The sequence below is a fragment of the Pseudomyrmex gracilis genome, unplaced genomic scaffold (assembly GCF_002006095.1).
Source record: "Pseudomyrmex gracilis isolate BER0280 unplaced genomic scaffold, ASM200609v1 scaffold_35, whole genome shotgun sequence".
NCBI classification, from domain to species: domain Eukaryota; kingdom Metazoa; phylum Arthropoda; class Insecta; order Hymenoptera; family Formicidae; genus Pseudomyrmex; species Pseudomyrmex gracilis.
Genome location: NW_018020619.1, coordinates 297,493 through 317,172, shown reverse-complemented (window position 1 = coordinate 317,172; position 19,680 = coordinate 297,493). Strand labels below are relative to the sequence as shown.

At 39.7% G+C, this 19,680-nt stretch overlaps 2 protein-coding genes across 5 annotated transcripts; both read right to left on the bottom strand.

Annotated features, from left to right (window-relative positions):
- Nucleotides 1-2,569: 2,569 nt before the first annotated feature.
- On the bottom strand, nucleotides 2,570-10,526 carry LOC109852766 (acidic leucine-rich nuclear phosphoprotein 32 family member A-like). Of its 2 annotated transcripts, none has more exons than XM_020424237.1 (8): nucleotides 10,081-10,526; nucleotides 4,394-4,537; nucleotides 4,179-4,298; nucleotides 3,963-4,075; nucleotides 3,751-3,854; nucleotides 3,588-3,661; nucleotides 3,274-3,364; nucleotides 2,570-3,118 (listed from the first exon to the last, which is right to left on the bottom strand). In XM_020424237.1, exons 1-8 carry the CDS (start codon nucleotides 10,126-10,128, stop codon nucleotides 3,054-3,056), a joined length of 759 nt encoding a protein of 252 aa, XP_020279826.1. In that variant the 5' UTR covers nucleotides 10,129-10,526; the 3' UTR covers nucleotides 2,570-3,053. The 2 variants fall into 2 exon arrangements, with proteins under 2 accessions (XP_020279826.1, XP_020279827.1); XM_020424238.1 differs by lacking the exon at nucleotides 10,081-10,526 and adding an exon at nucleotides 6,375-6,427.
- A 995-nt stretch (nucleotides 10,527-11,521) lies between these two features.
- On the bottom strand, nucleotides 11,522-13,741 carry LOC109852761. Of its 3 annotated transcripts, XM_020424223.1 has the most exons (4): nucleotides 13,268-13,741; nucleotides 12,965-13,134; nucleotides 12,694-12,895; nucleotides 11,522-12,621 (listed from the first exon to the last, which is right to left on the bottom strand). In XM_020424223.1, the coding sequence occupies exons 3-4, from the start codon at nucleotides 12,779-12,781 to the stop codon at nucleotides 12,023-12,025; spliced, it is 687 nt and encodes a 228-aa protein (XP_020279812.1). In that variant the 5' UTR covers nucleotides 12,782-12,895; nucleotides 12,965-13,134; nucleotides 13,268-13,741; the 3' UTR covers nucleotides 11,522-12,022. The 3 variants fall into 3 exon arrangements, with proteins under 3 accessions (XP_020279812.1, XP_020279810.1, XP_020279811.1); XM_020424221.1 differs by having other exon boundaries at nucleotides 11,523-12,895; nucleotides 13,268-13,735; XM_020424222.1 differs by having other exon boundaries at nucleotides 11,523-12,895; nucleotides 12,965-13,131; nucleotides 13,268-13,735.
- Between the last annotated feature and the right edge of the window lie 5,939 nt (nucleotides 13,742-19,680).

Here is a 19,680-nt window from a genome sequence, read left to right as displayed (position 1 = left end):
AAAGTGTATTACACGCATGTGTCGCGGGGCGCGCGGAATGTTTTTTTGTTTTAATTATTTTATTTATAATTTAAATTCTTAATTATCTATATAATGTAACTCTATATATATATATATATATACATATGCATATACATATATATATACATATATATATATATATATACACATATATATATAATACGCTTCCGCGCGAGCCGCAATTACAAATTGCAGATCAGAAATTTACATATTTGGACCTGTATGTTGTGTGTGTGTACATGTCCACATATTATTCATTGTACCTATTATAAATTTGCTTTTTTAGTCTTGGAAAAATTGGATAAGGCCATAACCAAACTGGCGACAAGGAGGCGCCAGGTCCTCGACTCTACCGTAATTTTTTTTAATTCTGTTTTTCTTTTTTTTTTTTTTATAAAATCAATCCTCTCTCTTCCTCGCTCTCTCTCTCTCTCTCGCACACATACACCCTCGCGCAATCATATCACACATCCATTCTCGCACGATTACGTAGTTAATTGGTTTGTCTCTGTCCGCGGTGTAATTTTTCGTCGCTGTCTCACCTATTAACTACATCGTTTGATCCATCTTGCGAACCGTCTCTTTCTCCTTTTTTTGTTTCCATCATCTCGCGCCTGTTTCGTTAAATGTATATCTTTGTTTTCACATTATTATCTGTCCTCGCGTCCTAAGTCTAATTTATTTTTGCGTTTCTGACTTCAGTGTACAATTCAAAAGTGCGAAAGCGCAAATGTAAACGTTTTGTTTCTTTTCTTCTCTTAAAAATCATACTAATTTATATATAATATTTAATCATAATATTAATTTCCACGTATTATCATCATCATTATATCTTCTTGCACTTCATTACTCATCACGAAATATATGTCAGCGCAATGGTAACTTCGGAGACAGAAAGTAAAGGTTGCAAAAATCGCTTGATTCACACGATGTTGACTTTTATTTTCTTAGTAATTCGCTCCAAAGACTGAGGCCTGTTGCTATTGTGACGATTTGCAGAAGTCGATCAATCAACATTATCAACATAATTATATATACTTTGGCATACACAGGATGTCCTAGAATTATCGTATCTCCTTGAGGTGTTTCACACGTCTCCTGCATTTTACGTTAAAAAGTACAAAACTTGATTAAAAAAAAAAAAACCTTATTTTTTGTCACAAATTCTCAATTTTCAATACAAAATATATAAATTTTTTGATGTAAATAAATATTACATCTGTAGTAAAAAATATCATGCTTAAAATAAACAAAACAAAAGAGTTTCTTGATATTTATTGATTTCACACACACACACACACACACAAAAGTTTTGTCTCTCACACATACACATATATATATATGTATAATTATAATATATAAGAAAATACGATAGTTCTGGTGATGCCCTATATATATATATATATAAATATATATATATATATACATACACACGTACATGTATAAACGTATATATATATACATATAAAAAAATGAAAAAAAAGAAAAAAGTCATTTTATGTAACTGTACAATTATTTTTTCAAAAATAGAAAAATATCAGATAGTAATAATCAAAAATTGTTTTTTTTACGTTACATTAGAGCATAACATTTTACGCAATGCCCGGGATTGTAAATAACAATAATTCTAACAGCCATGAGCCGAGAGCGCGGCCAATCGCCGTTATATGTATATGTAGAAATATCTGGAACTTAAAGCTTACTAGAAAAAAGTCTAAGTTATAGGATAACATGTCCGCATGTTTTAAACGCTTGACGACACGTCGATCGAGGTGTATTAAAAAATTTCATATATGTTGTAAACGATCCTATTTCTCTTCCCTCCTCTCTCTCTCTATTTTCTTCCTGCTTTGCTATATCGGAATCACGCGATTGAAAACAGTTAATAAATATTATGATATTTTCCACTAGCCCCGATCACTCGTTCTCCCGTTGATATCGGATCATTTTCTCCGTGGCATAGAAGAAATATTTATGCAAAAAAAGTGGTCGCTCTCACTCTCATCGACGACATATTCTCCAATACTTTTTTAGTATACTTCATATTTCTCTCTTTCTCTTTTCCGCATCCCCTCGTCTCCTATTATATCGTCGGATATACACGCTATTTCCGTATACGAGCAACATGTAATTTTTTTTCACTCTTTATTTTCTGTCCCAAAAATCACAGAGGCATATTATAATGCACCTCGATGTATGTCGGTGTAAACCTGTACAAAAGTTGTTCCTCATTTGCTCTATACTTATTTTCACGATACAATAATAATGTATTTAAAATGTAACTTATGTAACCTTAGTACTGATTAACGATGACCGCATTCCAGCGTGACCAGCCTTTGGCCGACTGGAGCTAACAGACAAGATGCTCCATCATGTGTAAAACTCCATTTACCTTCTGTTATTTCTGTCTTATTCGCACGCGCACCACATACGTACAATTCTCTTGCCCCTTTCACTATCGCTCACGCTCTCTTTCTCTCGTGCTTTTGCTCGCTCACTCACTCACTCACTCACTCACTCTCACCTCTCTCTCTCTCTCTCTCTCTCTCTCTCTCTCTCTCACACACACACACACACACACACACACTCTCTCTCTCTCTCTCTCTCTCTCTTTTTCTCCTTCTCACACTCTTCGAATTATTTAATATCCGATCGACCACTCCGTGCAACGCCGCTAATACTCTCTAACTATATACTCTATATATAAAATATCGTTAGTATAACTAAAACTGTGTGCTGTGTCCAGCTGGAATGCAGCCCTATTTATATGTCATTATATGTTTTTCTTCTCTCTCATATTTTTCCCATTTCGCATCTCTTCTACCATAAATGGTAAATCTTTTTTTCTGTGTTACTCGATTTTTTCCGCGATCAATGATTTTTACTGATAAAGTCACATCACTAACTGTAGTCTGTCATTGGTCGGTCGATTAGTTTGATTCCCAGCTGTTCACTCGGCGTCGGCAATTATTGTTATTATTTATACGGATTTTACATTCATACAACAGTACTGGAGACAGTTATTCTCCATCTTAATCGTGTTGATTTTCTCCTCCGTCATCAATTTTTCTCTTCTTTCCTCGAACGGGAGACTCCTCTGCACAAAAGATAATTCGTATTATTGTACCAAAAAAAAAAAAAAACAAAAAACAAAAAAAAAAAGAAAAAGAAAAAAATCGTTATTTATTACTTGCTATGGCAATTTTAAACTTATAAAAGAAAGAAAATTAGGAATTCTTTAGTGTTATGTACCTTCCTCTTCTTCCTGCTCGTCATCCTCATCGTTTTCTTCGTCCTCATCTTCTTCTTCCTCCTCTCCCAAGTAGTCTCCATCGTCACTGTCCTATATCGATAATATTTATTTTTAGTTCTACTCAATAAGTAGGTCATTGTACACTATAATCTATAATTTATAATTTACTGCACTTTTACATTTTTTTGCGTTACGAATCGAATTAATATTTAGCGAGCGAAAAGTCTTAATAAATTTTACATTTTATTGAGCTTCGTGACTTGCGGTTTAGCAATTTGAATCATTCTCGATATAAGAAACAAAATAAACTCACTTCGATATTTTCCTTGTAAACAGCATCCAGTCCCGGATCGTCATCTAAGAATTCATCGTCTTCCTCATCTGAAACTATATTTAACGACGCACATCATTCGCAATGAGTTTTTATCAAAAATATTTATTTACGACTACAAAGTAATATCAAGCTTTCAACAAACCATCTTCACTGTCTTCCTCATTGCCACCATCTCCGTCTTCGTTTCCATTGACTTCATCTTCTTCTCCTTCGCTTTCATCAACCTCACAATCGTCAATGTCATATCTGAGAATCAAACATGAAAAATGTTTTAAAATGCACGCATTCATTCTCTCTCAGAAAAAAAAAAAAAAAAAAAAACACGGCAAATAAATTCACATGTAAATTCCATACCCGTCAAGATATCGCAGGCTAGGAATAAGATTGAAGACTTTCTCTCTGTAATTATCCATATTGGTTACCTCATTGTTGAAGAGATCCAAACTCCTCAGATTCTTAAAGGCTTTCTAGAATACAAAGAAAGCAATTCAGTATCAGCTATTTTAGCAACAAGGTGTTTTGATGACCACATGTAAAAACAAAAGAACAAAAACAAACGTGAGAACTCACCAGCGGCTGTAACGTATCGAGATCTTTAATCCTATTTCCACTCAAGTTGAGATGAGTTAATTTCGGACTGGAATCCAGCAAATTTAAACCACCCGAAATCCGATTGTCACTCAATTCCAGCTGCATGCGCGCACAAAAATAATTATACATAAAACTCACATTTATGTTTAAGAAAATCAGTAATGCAACATTTTGTTAAAATAAAATGTACATACCTTTTTGAGACTCGGTAACTGGGGAAAGCCTTTTAAACTGGTAAGACCCACGTTAATGAGACTTAGTGACTCCAGAGCACTAAATTCATTTGACAAGCCTACGATTTGCGTACTTCGACAGTTATCCAGAACAAGTTCTTTGATCTGTAACAAAATAAAATTTATGCGTAAGTTATTTGCGAGAAACAACAATAATCGAGAAAAAGTCAATTGATCTAATTTAAATACAAGAAACAGATCTCAGTGCAATATATTTGCATGAACATCAGTTTGTGTACAAACTTACATCATAGCGAGTAATTGTTTACAACAAATATCTGAAATGCCTTTCTTTTAAGACGCGTTAAAAACTGACCAAGTTAGTTTAATTTAATTAAAAAGTTAAGTTAAAAAAAAAAAAATTAATAGTTAGTCACTAATAAAGTAATTATATTATATTTTAAGAAATCCGCGTTATTTTTTGAGACTGCGAGGCGTTCGCGTTTACAAGGCGAGCGCCGATCGATTGAAATCATTCTCGAGTCGAGTGCCGCCGAAACGTGCGCATATCGCGCGGTTTCGCCCGGAAAAAAAAAAAGAAGACGAGCGGACGAATAGCGACAACAGGCGTTGGCGGTCGAAAAAGTCGGCTCTGGCGTCCTCCGCTAAAATTCAAACAGGCGATAAGCTTTCGCAGGAGATGGGCTATTTTATTGATCGGAGAAAGAGAAAGGCAAGAGGGCGAGAACACAGAGCCGGAAAGGAGACAGAGCCGGTGGCGGGGGCGGGAGCGAGCGTGCGAGGGTGAGGTGAAAGAGGAGGAGAGGGTAGGCACATGACGGTAAGCGAAGTGCATGCCGCGTCTTGTTTAGCGACGTCGGAAAAGCCGGCGAGCGACAAGCACGGACTGCGGCACGCGACGCCAAGTAACAAGAGTAGGGATACTAGCTGCTACTATCATCGAAACCTCCGAAGCAAGAAATATCGATGCTTCGATACGTATGCGGTGTTTTCCTTAACAATGTCCGAGGTAAGATCGAGGGATTTTCTGCTAATTGAATTGAGATAATATTGCTGCTCCGGTATCTCGTTATTTTTAGCACCGTTATTTAATGAAAAGGATAAAAGGCGGATAAAGGCTGATATGTTGCACGTTACACTTCGTGTGTTTATCAGTGATAATCGCGTGTAAATCTCTATATAATCTCTGGCAAGAATTATATCTGTTATGATTCAATTAAATTATATATATATATATATTTTTTTAGGAGTGTAAACAACCGCAACATCAATATATTGTGGATTTCTTTCCTATTACATTTTATATTAAGGAATTATATGTTTGTCAAACAAAAATTTATGTATATATACATATAATAAATTTACATGCATATATGAATTTCTAGTGATTTCGAATATAAAATCATCAAACGCGCGAGAAAAAAAAAATTAAAAATGTCGCATTTTGAGAAAAATTGTGACCTTGAATCTGAAAATAAGAAAAAATCATCGAATTGGTCAATTAATGAAGATAAACATGTGATGAGTTGAGAAACGCGGGAATATAATTCTTAAGAATTCAAGTATCACAACACGACTTCTTAACCGGTACGGCACTGTTGCATCCAAAATGCACTGCAAAGCACCACGGATGGTCAACAGAGAGTAATCAAAGTTTCAGAGCCGTGATGTAGAAAACCTACACTTCGACTCTCGCGCAACGCGTATATAACAATTAAACACATTAGAAACCGTAACAAAAAATCTATGTTAAAGATTAACAACATAATGACGATAAAATTAAATTACACAGAAAGACCTTCTGTTTCGTAATAAAAAAAAAATACGGGAAAAAAATTTTCTGTGGGGTAGACGTTCGGCGGTTCAGAAATTTGTTTCTAAAATTGTGCGGTAAGCGTTGCGGGAGCTACTTTCTGACGCCACACCCTAGATACGGCTCTGCAAACGCCCACGCACGCATAGGCATAACGTGGCGATGCACCTGAGAAAGTCGGGCGATGCCGGCTGACATCGGCTGGGCAGGTAGCTCGGTTCGGCTCGACTCGACGATGCGATGTTACGTCGCCTCGGAAAAAATCCGTTTGCGGTCTCGCGCACAGAGCGTGCGTGCGCGTGCCGTTCGGCGCGGCACGACGACGACGACGACGAACGAACGGACGGACGGACAGACAGACGGCGGGCCGGAATCAGCCGGCGAAGAATGGACTCGTCCAAGATGGCGGCGCATGGTGATTAGCGACGCGTCACGCGATGGATTCACGCGCGGGATATTACAAGTACGCGGCATACATGCGTCCGCGCGCGATTAACGACGCGGACGTCGCGACGCTGGTCCCTTCCGGGGTGAGAACAGGAGCGCGTTGTATATACATTAAAGGTATATGCCGGCGCATGCCGCGCCGTAATGGCGGCGACGTTCAACTGCCCGCGTGCACGCGCTTCTCTCATAGAAGGCGCGCGCGCGCGATGTGGTTCATTTACATAACGCGGTTGACGACGCGCGCGCAACTCGCTTCTTCGCACGATCTGTCGCTAATGAGGAATGGTAGCGATGCCTCGGACGCTAAAAAGTACATTAATTAGATAAACATATGTCGCGTTACTTGGTGTGTGTGTGTGTGTATATATATACGCTCGTAAAACACGCATAATGTACCATGTAAATTTTCCATTACCGCTGCGAATTGCTTTGAAACAATTTATTTACGAAAGCTGTCAACAAGCAATGCAAAAAACATAAACATGAAAATGGTAAATTTGCGAGTATTTTTGAGAAACCGTCCTCGATCGAATTTCGTCATCACGTGTTTACGCGACGTGACCGTTGACGCTATCAAGTCGTCGGTCCCCCTAGCGCTCTAGGAAGTGCGGATAAAATGTCAATATACTCAAGCACGAAAAGATTGTTGTTACATCGATAATTCCAGGCGGTTAAGAGAGCAACACGATATTTATAAACTCTAATAAAACCCCGATAATAATGTCAGACTCTGTGTTAAAAACGACTCGTGTTGCGCCTGTAACGAAATTTGCTGTATATTTCGGCGTTCGCTCTCTGGAAGAGGCAACACCTTGTCACGGCCTTTTTCACACCGATCGATGACACACTAATAGCAAAGATCCCCGAGAACGATCATTGTCAATGAGCAAACGGCACAACAATAGCACGCGGCGCGCCACATCGGTGCTTTGATCGTTATCGGGAACAACGTATTTCCTAAAAGATCCGCTAAGAACTGTGCTATCGCCATTGGTCACGTGACACAAAAAAAAAAAAAAAAAAAAAAAACAAGTCTGATGTGTTTGTACATGCGATATGGGAAATAAAAGAAACAAAAATTGTGTAGAATTTTCAGTGAATTTATCCGATATAAGAAGTAAATATTTTTCAAGACAGCCTGCTTGTGTGTTTTTACACACGTTTTAGAATAGACAATTAAGATACAAGATGGACATTCAATAATAGTTATTAAATATATTTTTGATGTTTTTAAAATGTAATTTTTACATATTCGATTAAACTAAAGTGAAGTTCTACGGAGCACACACAATTTCCTTGAGCAAACGCATAGAACAGCTACGTCAGTCTTAGTCGATATTTTTGCAGATCGTTCTAATCTAATAAACAGATAATTTATTTCATCCGCAAAGTAGTCAGCGAAAACTCAGAGAACAGTTTTTTACTATTTGAACCAATCGCATTTCACATGTTTCTGCTTGTGTTTTTCTCGCAAATTGATCCGAACAAATTTAACATTCAGATCATTGATATAGTTTTTGATTATTTTATCCATACTTTCGCACTTATTGCTGTTACTTTTGCCAGTCTATAATTTTTATTTTTATACGCGTTAACGCGTTGTTTACGTTTAGAACAGAGATGCCAAAACGCACACACACGCGCGCGAGAATATCTTACATCGTTTGATGCTTTTTGCACATATAACTGATACATATAGTTTAATTATTACGTTAGAGGGAAATTAAATACATGCGTATGTGCGAGGGAATGATGTAACATCGGATACGGAAATAGAACGGCGGTGAAATAAATGTTTTCACTTTTGAACAACGCTGTGATTCGGAAAGCGACAGAGAATGCGTGCGTGCGTGCGTGTGCGTGCGTGCGTGAGAGAGAGAGAGAGAGAGAGAGAGAGAGAGANGAGAGAGAGAGAGAGAGAGAGAGAGAGAGAGACAGAGACAGAGAGAGAGAGAGAGAGACAGAGACAGAGAGTGTTCGATCAATCATCTACGAATAAAGTCGGCGACATCGGCGAGATCCATCATTAATCAAGGTACGCGGTGAATTCGCTCGTGCACCGAACAAGACGCGTACGTGTCTTTCCCGCTTTCCATGATATTAGAAAAACGGTCACTCTTTAAAGTCGCCGCGCGCGCGCGAAACGTACGTACCTATCTTCGCTCGCGTCGCGATAAGATGACCGAAAGAACGAACGAACGACCGAACGAGCGAGCGAGCGAGCGAGCAAGGCGCGCGTGTGTGTGTGAACGCGCGCCACATATAACGCGCGAAATCGAGAAGCAAAGCGGAGCATCGACGACGGAGCGCGTGTAGAGAGCCTCAACACTGGCTATAGAGGCAGCGAAACGTTTCGGCCGGAGCGATTGTGTCCTCGATCTCGCTTTCGTGATGCGTCGCATCCAAATCTTTTTCTTCTCACTACGACGACGTAGGCTTCACAAAACCGACGCCAATCGTCGCAAATTGGCGATTGGTCGCGCCGCGCGACACGCCGTCACTTCGTCGTGGGAACAGCGAGAGCAAAAATAAAGCGCAATAAGAATAGCACAATTAAAACAGATAAATAGACGAAAGAATCAAAAGAGAGTGAGAGAGACAGGCTCTTCGGAAGATTTTTATATACGGGGTGGAAAACGCGGTGAGAACGCGTGAACCACGTTTTCTCGGTCGCAGAAATATGAAGAGCGAACGAGTGAATGAAGGCGCCCGTGCGAGAGAGTGAGAGAGGCTCTCCGGCGCGCCATGCCCGTTGCTCGTTCGCGGCCATGCATCGTCAGTATCTGCGTGCATACATATGTTGTTCCCTGTCGAGGACAGCCGCTGATGAGATCGACAACGAGGCGGGAGCCACGCGATCGCCGTCAAGACGGAACATCATCGACGGCCTGCACACGAAAGAGAAACAGACGGAAAGGGTGAGATAGAGAAAGCGAGCGAGCGAGAGAGAGATAGATAGGGGAGGAGAGGGGAGAGAGAAAGAGACGGAAATCAGCGTCCAAGAGCGGCGTGCCGCATTAGCGAGTGCGTGGTGTTGTGTCGCCGCCAAAGCGCGAGGAAACACGGCGGCGATTTCGTCGTGTTTCCCCTCTCTTTCGCGGGACACGACGAACGCGCTATGTAACACAGCGATCTTACGGCCGCCGAGAATCCAGACGGTAACGACACATCGCCGTTTCGCTGACACGGTTTAACACACACGGTGGGGCACGCGACTAAAAATGCATGCCTGGTCTGCATGCACGTAATAAAGAAACCGCGTGCGAATGAAAAACACAAAAGAGAGAAAGGAAGAAAGAGAAAGAAAGACAGAGAAAGAGAAAAAGGAGAGACAGTGGCAAAGAGAAGGAACAAACAGGAGCGCAGATAAATATTAAAAGCGATAATTAAGAGCAGCGCAATAAAATAAACGTGAGGGTTGGCTTACGTCGCCGGGGTTCCTTCCCCGCTTCTCGAGCTCTATCCGTTTCTCCATGGCCGTTCAGTTCCGCACGCTCGTTCTCTCCTGGCTCCGTACGCGGCACACCGCCGTTCCCCTCCGCCTCTCGCTGCGTCGCAACACCACCAACTACGTGCCAGCAACCTTGCTCTCTCTGTCTCTCTCTCTTTCTCTTTCTCTCTCTTGGGCCGGGAATATAATATGACGGACGGCCGAGAACCACGGTCGCTCACCGGACAGTGCGCGGACAGGGATGCCACCGCCGTTGCGTTGCGTGCTTCGCGCTCCGCGTTTCTCACCGTGCGCGTCGCGTGTTCCTCACACAACGGGGATAACTTTTAACGACAATTCGTCACCCGCGATTCGACTCCGGTCTGAACTCTTTGCGCGCCGCGTCTCTCTACGTGTCTTTACGCTCTGGTCTTCGCCGGACTGTGTGGCGTGCCCCTCCACACTCAACAACACAAGCCGCACCGGAGGCGGGAAACGAGACACATGTCTGGCACTACTTTCGAAGCGGCCAATCCGGATTGTCTGCACGGTAACCGCGGCGCTACCTGCCGTCGTCATGTAGAAGCGGTGCCGGTGCGCGCTATTTTTCCGCGTGTTTAAATTCGATCGATGCGTTGCGTGGTCTCCTCTTCTCTTGTCTTGCACACAAGCAATTTACGATAGTTCGAATCCGTTCCTCGCACGCGCGCGCGCGCGCGGTTGTTCAATGGAGATATTTAAAAAAACACATCCGCTTGTCTCTCGATCAGCCGATTCGGCGTCAATCACGATTGGCGAACTCAGCCTGACCGATCAACGGGATTGGTCAATACCAACGGAACAGTCATTGATTAAGTTAGGGTTAATGAAAACTGATTTCTACACACTTCAAAATAATGTTTACAAGATTAAATGTTCGAAATTATTTGTAGCACAGATATATTGAGGAAATAACAAATTTATCATCTCACAAATTATCTAATTAAAATTTGTTACATTGCTACACACTAAGTAAAAAAGTAAATACATTTTTGTATAGATTCAATTAATATTTATCATGCTTTTTACTTTTTATCTAAAAATCTTTTATGATTGCACATATGTGATTTTACCATATGTATACAAGACGTAAAAGAACATAATTAAAGAATGTTAAGAGATGTCACTGCTCACATTTTGCAATCGATTTTGCGATATCGATATCTTCAAATGCGACATCAATTATGCAAAAATTTCTTTTACAACTCTGCAATTTATTGTTGTATTGTAAACAACACTGTATATAATTAATTATATATATAGTATAATTGTATATAATTGAGATTATATACATATAATATTTTTTTACAAATAATTCTTTATACTTATGTAATTATATACAAATTATGTAATATATACGATTACGAATTACAAAAAATATACATATCAGAAATTTCTTGTTTCAGTTATCTTTTAATCTTTAATATATGACACGTGTTACAACGCTAACTGATTGACGCAATTGATAAAACTTATAGTTTTATTAAATCTAATTTTTGTTATAAAAAAATAGATACGACACATATATGTCAAGAAACAAGAAAACAAATTGCATACACAATTATATTACCTGTACGTAATACTATGTGTACATAATTATATATATTTAAAAGTTTATTTTCTACACGTATAAACATTCTATTTATTTTTTACTGTTTATTTACTAATCTTTTCTTTGCAAACTTATAAAATCATTGATTTAATAATATATAGTCTAAAAGACCAAGAGATTAGGATTACGTTAATATTATCAAAAATATGAATATACATGTAGTTTAAGAAACACAAGCCGAGTGCAATATCACAATAATCACAAGAAAAACTATTCCTGTCGCTTGCGCAAGTAGCATGAGAAATCCATCGAAGCATCGCTCATCAGCTCAAAATGATCCCGCAGCCTTTATTTCCGAGAATGTTTACTACCGTATTCAAAACCACCATATATCTCTGATGAACGCGTCTTGCGTGGTTGATAATCTGGCATCGCCTGCATTTTTTCCAAAGCGGATCGCACGGTCATCAAGTCAACAGCATAGAGAATCTCGCTGTTGGCTGGATACTCAAGTTGATCCGTTTCACTTTGAGGACCGTCAGTCATATCACCCCACGCGGCACGAGGTATACCAGTGGCAGATCTCACGGACTGACCAACAGATTGATCTGATGTCACAATTTTCTCTTCAGTTTGTTTATTATTGATATGCTTATCATTTATATTGCTCCGTATTTTTTTCATATGTGTGTTACTTTTCTTTGCTGTTGCTTCTTTTTCTTTCGATTTTGTATTTTTTTTATATCTTATTTTGCTACGAGTCTTTGTGGCTTTTTTTCTTTTTGGAAAGAGATCTTTGCTTTTGCATTCATTTTGTTGATTCACTCGGGAGCTCCGTCTTACTGTCGTTTGTTTTGTACAATCTACTCCATTCTCCTTATTGGCATCTTGTTTTATTACATCCTCCTTATATCCTATCACTCTATGCTGATCGCTTATAGCACCACCTATTATTGATTGTATATTCTCTTTACTCAAATTTAAAATATAGTTATTACTCTCCATATCTAAGAACTGACCAATTTGTATATCGCTAATAGATTGTTCATCTAATAAATCTACAGAATCTGTAAACAGTGGTAGAGGTGTTAGCAAATTGCATTGCATTCTGACTCTTTTTGTAGTTAATCCAGTTACAACATTTAAATTGTAATCTTCTTTTTCTTCTTCATTACTATTTGAAGATATATATTATTGAAAATGAGACAAATTCAGCACTCACTGTGAATAAAGACTTAATTGAAACACTGATAAGAGAATTATAAAAGACAAACTTTTGAATATACTTACCAGATGAAATATATTGTTTACTGCTAAAACTAATTGTCTTATGCTCTTAATACTTGTCGATTGCACACACTCGATATTTATTTCAGAATCTGATGTATTAATAAAGTCTTGAATTATCTCCACGTGGCTAAATAACTGAAAACTATCCTCCCGCATTCCAGCCATAGCTACTGCAAAACAAGAAAAAGAAACACGAGATGTATAATCAGTTATTATTGCGCACAATTCAGATTAATGCTTTGTTTATTTCAAAAATTGAATTTGCGACTTTGAACTTATATGCGTTGTTTTCTTATTTCTCACCGATATAGACAAAATCGTCGTTGATTTGTACATCTCTGATTGGGAAGTAACACCGATCTTCTCGCAATCATACGTACATGAAGGTGATAATTGAAGTGATCATAAAATCGCCTCGTCGACGACCGCCGGCAATATCGGCGCGTGTTTCCACATAATCTATCGAGACTCATGAAATACTGGCAAGTTCGTAAATCAGCAAGATCAACGAAATCACACATGTACATACGCGTGACGACAGATTTAATAACTTCTTATACCTATAAGCAGGCGATATTGAGTAGATTGGAAACGCTCGACAAAAATCGAGTTATTAAATCAGCAACTGATCGCGTGACTGCATAGAGATTAGACGTGCTTCGAAGGTATTCAATTTGAGAAGAGGAACTGGAAAACCGAAAATCCTTCGTTTTGCACACCTCTCCTATTTCCTATACTGCGTTTACTTTGAGATGAGAACCCGAATAAAGGAAAACTCGTCCGTTTTGCGCACCTCCCTTACTAGAAAGCCTAAAAAGTCTCCTTACTCCACAACAATTGAGTGTCAGCGCGTGTTCCACCAATCCCGCACGCAACGCTATCCCTACTTTGCCCGCTTTTCTTCTTCTATGCGCAGTAAACTTCTCTTCTCAAATTGAATGCAGTATAGAAAGTCTCCTCACTCCACAGCCATTGGCTATCAATACAGAGAAGACTGAGAACGGCCAAGGCCATGATAAACTGTAATAGCTTTTCCGTCTTGTAAGCTGGCGCTATGTCCATAGGTGGTGCACATTGGCAACTACGTAGCCATGTCCACGACGGACTTGTCGGTGCGCTATATCCAAACGTAGGCATGATTCATGATTGACAGGGAAAAAAGTAAAAACAATACGTGGCTAGAGTCACGCGACTTTACTTAGGGCGCTTTCCAGCTACGTACACAAGCGACGCTGTGTAACACACTGATATGCTCTTTCTCACACTAATGGACATTGTGTTACAGTGTCCACTAGTGTGAGAAAGAGCATATCAGTGTGTCTCACTCACATTAGTGGACACTGTATTGCACAGTGTCGCCTGTGTACGTAGCTGAAAAGCTTCCTTAGGCTGCATTTCTTTTAGGAGACACAGTCGACACAAGTCGACACAAAAGTCATTCTATCTTCGTTCAGTATTCAGTGAGAAACAAAGACAGAATGACTCTTGTGTCGACTTATGTCGACTGTGTTTCCTAAAAGAAAAGCAGCCTTAAGAGCCGTCTACAATGGAGAGTTGTAGGCCGTAATAGTAAGAAATTGACCAATCACAGACAAAGTACAGAAGAATAATCGATTGTGATTTGTCAATTTCTTACTGTTACGGCCTACAACTCTCCATTGTAGACGGCTCTTTAATAAGCATTTAAAGCGAACGCACCTTAAAAGTGCAAAAAGTGGCTTCTTTTTTAGCGATAAGTAGCGCTTCGTAACAACCGCCAATCGAACTAACTGTAGAAAGAATCGCTTGGTGAAAGCTGCGTCGTGTCGATAATATCACTGCTCTTTTTTTCTATTTTCTTATCAAAAAAAAAAAAAAAAAAAACTATTTGCCATGTAGTAACGTTTAAAAATAACGTATGTACATATGTATATTTCTCACAATTATTAATTGTCTCGCGCGCAAATAAGTGAGTGTCGGAAGATATAGGACATTCCCAATGATACGTAATTAGTTGATTGCGCACTTGCTGATAATAATGAGTTTTAACAGTGTAATCGATAAAAGAATAAATTAATATATAAGAAAAAATTTTAATCTAGAACAAGAAGTAGGACTTTGGGGAAGTAGAACTTTTTGACATACGCTGGTTGTACGTGCAGAATATATTTTTCATTTATACGTTAAGAGGTGTGTAAGAAAGAAAAATTCACTCCGTGACTCTTTTCGTTAGTTAATTTATTTCGTTTAGTGATTACAGCTTTCTTCCCTACGATAGCCGGCGCGGAACTACGTCGTGTTGAAACCTCTCGGTCTTACAGTTTTGTTCGGTTGTCTCGGCAACGGTGAAATAAAACAAAGCGTTGTTTAACAAAAGAATCAAATAAAAAAACGCACACAGAAAATGTAACACATGCATATCGGTATAGCGGTACGCCTAGCAGGAATATTCAGGCGGCGCAGACGCGGCGCTTACAATTCTCTTACAATTCGGCCATCCTGATCGTTAATCGCCCCGATTAACTGTACCCTTACGAAAAAGAACTACTGCCGATTACATATAAATAAAGTCAGTAATATAAATATTACTGACAATCACATAAAAATATCATTAGATATTACAGGAATCACTGAGAATATTACTGGCAAATACACAGAATGCCAGTAATTCTTTCGTACCACTGCCGCAATATATTACTGCCAGTAGTTCTTTTTCGTAAGGGTAGTTTCGTTAGTACTTAATGACAAATTAGACAGTTTCAAGAAATCGCGTCCTAAAATCATCGGACTTTGCATCGTATTATCCGGGACAACTCGTAACATAATGTCCGTTTTACCACGTTCATGCATTAACATCGCCTCGACTCGACCCACTACATTTAATCCACTGCCGTTTAAACCGCAAAACCGATCGCGCTCAGCACCGTGAATTATATATTCTCGCGGAACATAGCGTTCTTTAATCAAACAAATCGGATTTCCTGTGTCACTCAACGCGTTACAGGTAATCTTAAAACTACATTCTCTATTACTTATTTGTAAGTCTACTTTTTGCTGAAAATCATCGTCTTCTCGTTGCCCTTGGGTTATCCAGTTGATACCTTCCGTTGAAATGCTGCACTGACTCGCTCGGTGTCCAAATTTTCCGCACGTGAAACAAGATCCTCGCTCTCTCTTCTCCTTCTTGCACTCTGCTGCAAAATGTCCATGTTCGTTGCAATTGTAGCATTTTCGTGAGTCTGTTTCTTTAGACTGTCGCTGCTCCGATTCCTGCTTGCCGCTTCCCGAAGTCTGGTCTCCACGAGAAAACGGCTTACGCTGAGGTTCTTTAGGCGCCGGGACGTTCGCAAACGCAGTTAACATTGCGTCTACTGACTGATAGCACTGCACTTTAGCCTGTGTGCGCAACTCTTGATTCGGGATACCCTCGACAATGTAGCTGATAATTTCAGTTTCAGATTCAACTGGCACTCGGTTTGCAAGCGTCACCTTGTCGTGTAAATAATCTGCGAAAGTCTCGCCCGTTTTCCACACTCTTGCTTCTAGTTGATGTCGTAAAGTAAACTGATCTGGTCGCTGTCCATACATTTTCTTAAGTTCGCGTAGGAGTTGGTCGCAACTTAATTCCACACAATCGACTCTCGAATGATACCACTTCAAGGCTTTGCCGATCAGTCTGCTGCATATCAATGCTTTAGCTTCATGATCATTCAGATCGTACGCAGAGAGTAATTTTCTTGCCTGCTTCTCCCATCGGTCAAAATCATGATTGTTTCCGTCATATTCGCCAACCAGGTCCTTGAGATCTCGCCACCTTTTCGTGCTGGCTCGGGCAGACAAGGTTTCGTCCGTACGGGGTGTCGCACGCAAGAGTTCTAACTCTCTTCTCAACAGTACTATTTCACGTACAGCCAAGTCTCTTTCTCTCCGCAACAGTTTGATTTCGCGGGCGGGTACCATCAACTGCGCATTTACTTCTTGCTGAAATTCTTCATAAGGCGGCGTTTCCCGTGCCTCACTTGAAACACAACCAGACACTCGCAACTCTTCTAGCGGGACTCCTGCTTCCAGCAGCCGTTTGACCAGCTCGGATTTCGTCCCGGTTGTTGGCATATTCTTCTCCTTTAGTTTCTCTTTAAGATCCGCTACCGTAAGCGTGCTCATCTTAAATTGTTTTTTAAGTCTCGCTTCCACTGTTTCACTCGCTTCGGATTGCACAAAGTGTGAAGATTGGACTCGTAACGCAACTATTTTCTTCGTTTCCAATTTGTAAATACCGGAATCATAACTGATACCGTCTCATAAACATAAATCCGCTTTTTTTTCATAAAATATGACCCTACTTTACGCGCGGCCGCTACACAATCACTAAAACACCTAAGAGGATGTTGTTCATCCCACTTCTGAGATTGTAAAAAAAAAAATTCACTCCGTGACTCTTTTCATTAGTTAATTTATTTCGTTTAGTGATTACAGCTTTCTTCCCTACGATAGCCGGCGCGGAACTGCGTCGTGTGTTGAAACCTCTCGGTCTTACAGTTTTGTTCGGTTGTCTCGGCAACGGTGAAATAAAACAAAGCGTTGTTTAACAAAAGAATCAAATAAAAAAACGCACACACAGAAAATGTAACACATGCATATCGGTATAGCGGTACGCCTAGCAGGAATATTCAGGCGGCGCAGACGCGGCGCTTACAATTTTCTTACAGGTGTGACCATTGTCTAGTTTAGTCTAGCTGTTACGCAAAGGTTCGAAATACCTTACCACTAAGGAAATCTTTAGAACTTTTCTTTAACCCCTTAACTTACGATTTAGATTCGAAGATGTTGGGCGTGTTACTTGTGTAACACGCTGATCGGGCCAATCGTAAACATGACGGGCATCGCCCGTGGTAGGACGATCGCGGTAATTGCATATCAAATATTCCACGTAATATTCACTTCTGGCCCGATCACCGTACGCGGGCTATGCCCGTAATATTTACGTTTGGCCCGACCATCGTACGCGGGCTCTGCCCGTCATTGTAGGTTAAGGGGTTAATGACGGTTAATGATAAAAACCATTACGCATCGATTTATTTTACATTAAGGAAATCTTTGGAATTTTTCCTTAATTACGATTAATGATAAAAACCATGACGCATCCCTTACGAAAAAGGACTACTGCCGATTACATGTAAATAAAGTCAGTAATATAAATATTACTGACAATCACATAAGAATATTATTAGATATTATAGGAATCACTGAGAATATTACTGGCAATTACACAGAATGCCAGTAATTTTTTCGTACCACTGCCGCAATATATTACTGCTAGTAGTTCTTTTTCGTAAGGGATAATCGACTTTTCGATATATTTTACCATTAAGGAAATCTCTATAAATGATTTCTTTAATGACAGCTAATGACCAAAACCAGGCTCTATAAAAGGAGCCTTCGATTCAGTACGAGTCAGTCGTAGTCGCAGCAAGTCAGTCAGTCAGTTCTACCGAATCGTGCGAGTTCACAAGTAATCATAAGTCTCAGTCGTGCCGACTAGCTGTTTATAAGTATTACTTTGTGAATCATAAGTATAAGTGAAAGTTGTAACCAAGAAAGTAAATAAAATTGTTCTTTTTAAAATTGACTGAGATCACGAATCTTACAATTGGTAGCAGCGGTGCGGGATAGTGCAAACAGTGAAGTTCGCATTTTTGGGAAATATACTAGTTTTGCTAGTTAACCGAAGACTATCCTAACTACCGAACCCAAGAACACTGGCGTGGACTGCATACAAAACGGTAAGCAGAAACACATCGACTGACTCGAATAGCTCAAGTACAACAAGTGATATACTAGAATCGAAAATTTTCGTAACCGCTTCAATATCGCGCGCTCAGAGTCCTATCAGGGACGAAACTTTGCACCTAAATATTTTTATGGATGAACTACTTGAGATCACGAACGCAGTTCGGGAACTAAAACTACAAGTAAATGAAATACAAAACGACCCAACCAAGAATAAGCAACAAAACACGAGTGAACAGCGCCTAACGACTAATATACCATCAATTACAAATTATAAATTAGCACTGGACTTAATCCCGGAATTTGACGGATCCAACGTCGAATCTTTCATAGAACATGTCCAAGCCGCTATAAAGCGGTTGACGAACGATCAACACGAACTATTATTGATTAGCATAATCGCGCAAAAGCTGACAGGCAGAACAAAGGACACGATAAGACTGGATAGCGTACAAGCCTTTTCGCATCTATTCAAAAAATTGAGATTTTTATACGGAAAAGCACAGAATCTCTCGGCATTGGAGGTTCAGCGGGACACGTGTTTCCAAAGAAGTAACGAGAGCGTCGACGACTTTATAAGTCGCTTCTCTCGTATACAGGATGAAATAATCGCTGTGATTAACTCTCAAAATACGAGTTACACTAAAATCATCATTCAAGAAGAAATTTATCAACAGAAGGCGATCGAGATTTTCCGGCGCAACGTAAAAACGGAAATTAGTGACCATCTTTATTGTTACGTCCCGTGGACTCCACTTCCTCCTCGCGACGTGACAACAACAAGATATGATATCACGGGAACACAGCCGCGCGATACTGGCGCGAGACCGGATATCAATTCTTGATAGAATTAAGAATCACAGAGTTTGGAAAATTTCTGTTTTTTCCTTTTCGTTTTTAATTGTAAACGGAAACATACATCCCGGGGATAAGAAATCAAGGGAAAT

Coding starts and splice junctions, on each gene's coding strand:
- LOC109852766 (XM_020424237.1), bottom strand. CDS start 10,128: ATGGAGAAACGGATAGAGCTCGAGAAGCGGGGAAGGAACCCCGGCGAC. Junction 4,076..4,178: donor TCGATACGTTACAGCCGCTG/GTGAGTTCTCAC, acceptor TTTGTATTCTAG/AAAGCCTTTAAGAATCTGAG. Junction 3,119..3,273: donor CGAGCAGGAAGAAGAGGAAG/GTACATAACACT, acceptor TCTTTTGTGCAG/AGGAGTCTCCCGTTCGAGGA.
- LOC109852761 (XM_020424221.1), bottom strand. CDS start 12,781: ATGCAATGCAATTTGCTAACACCTCTACCACTGTTTACAGATTCTGTA.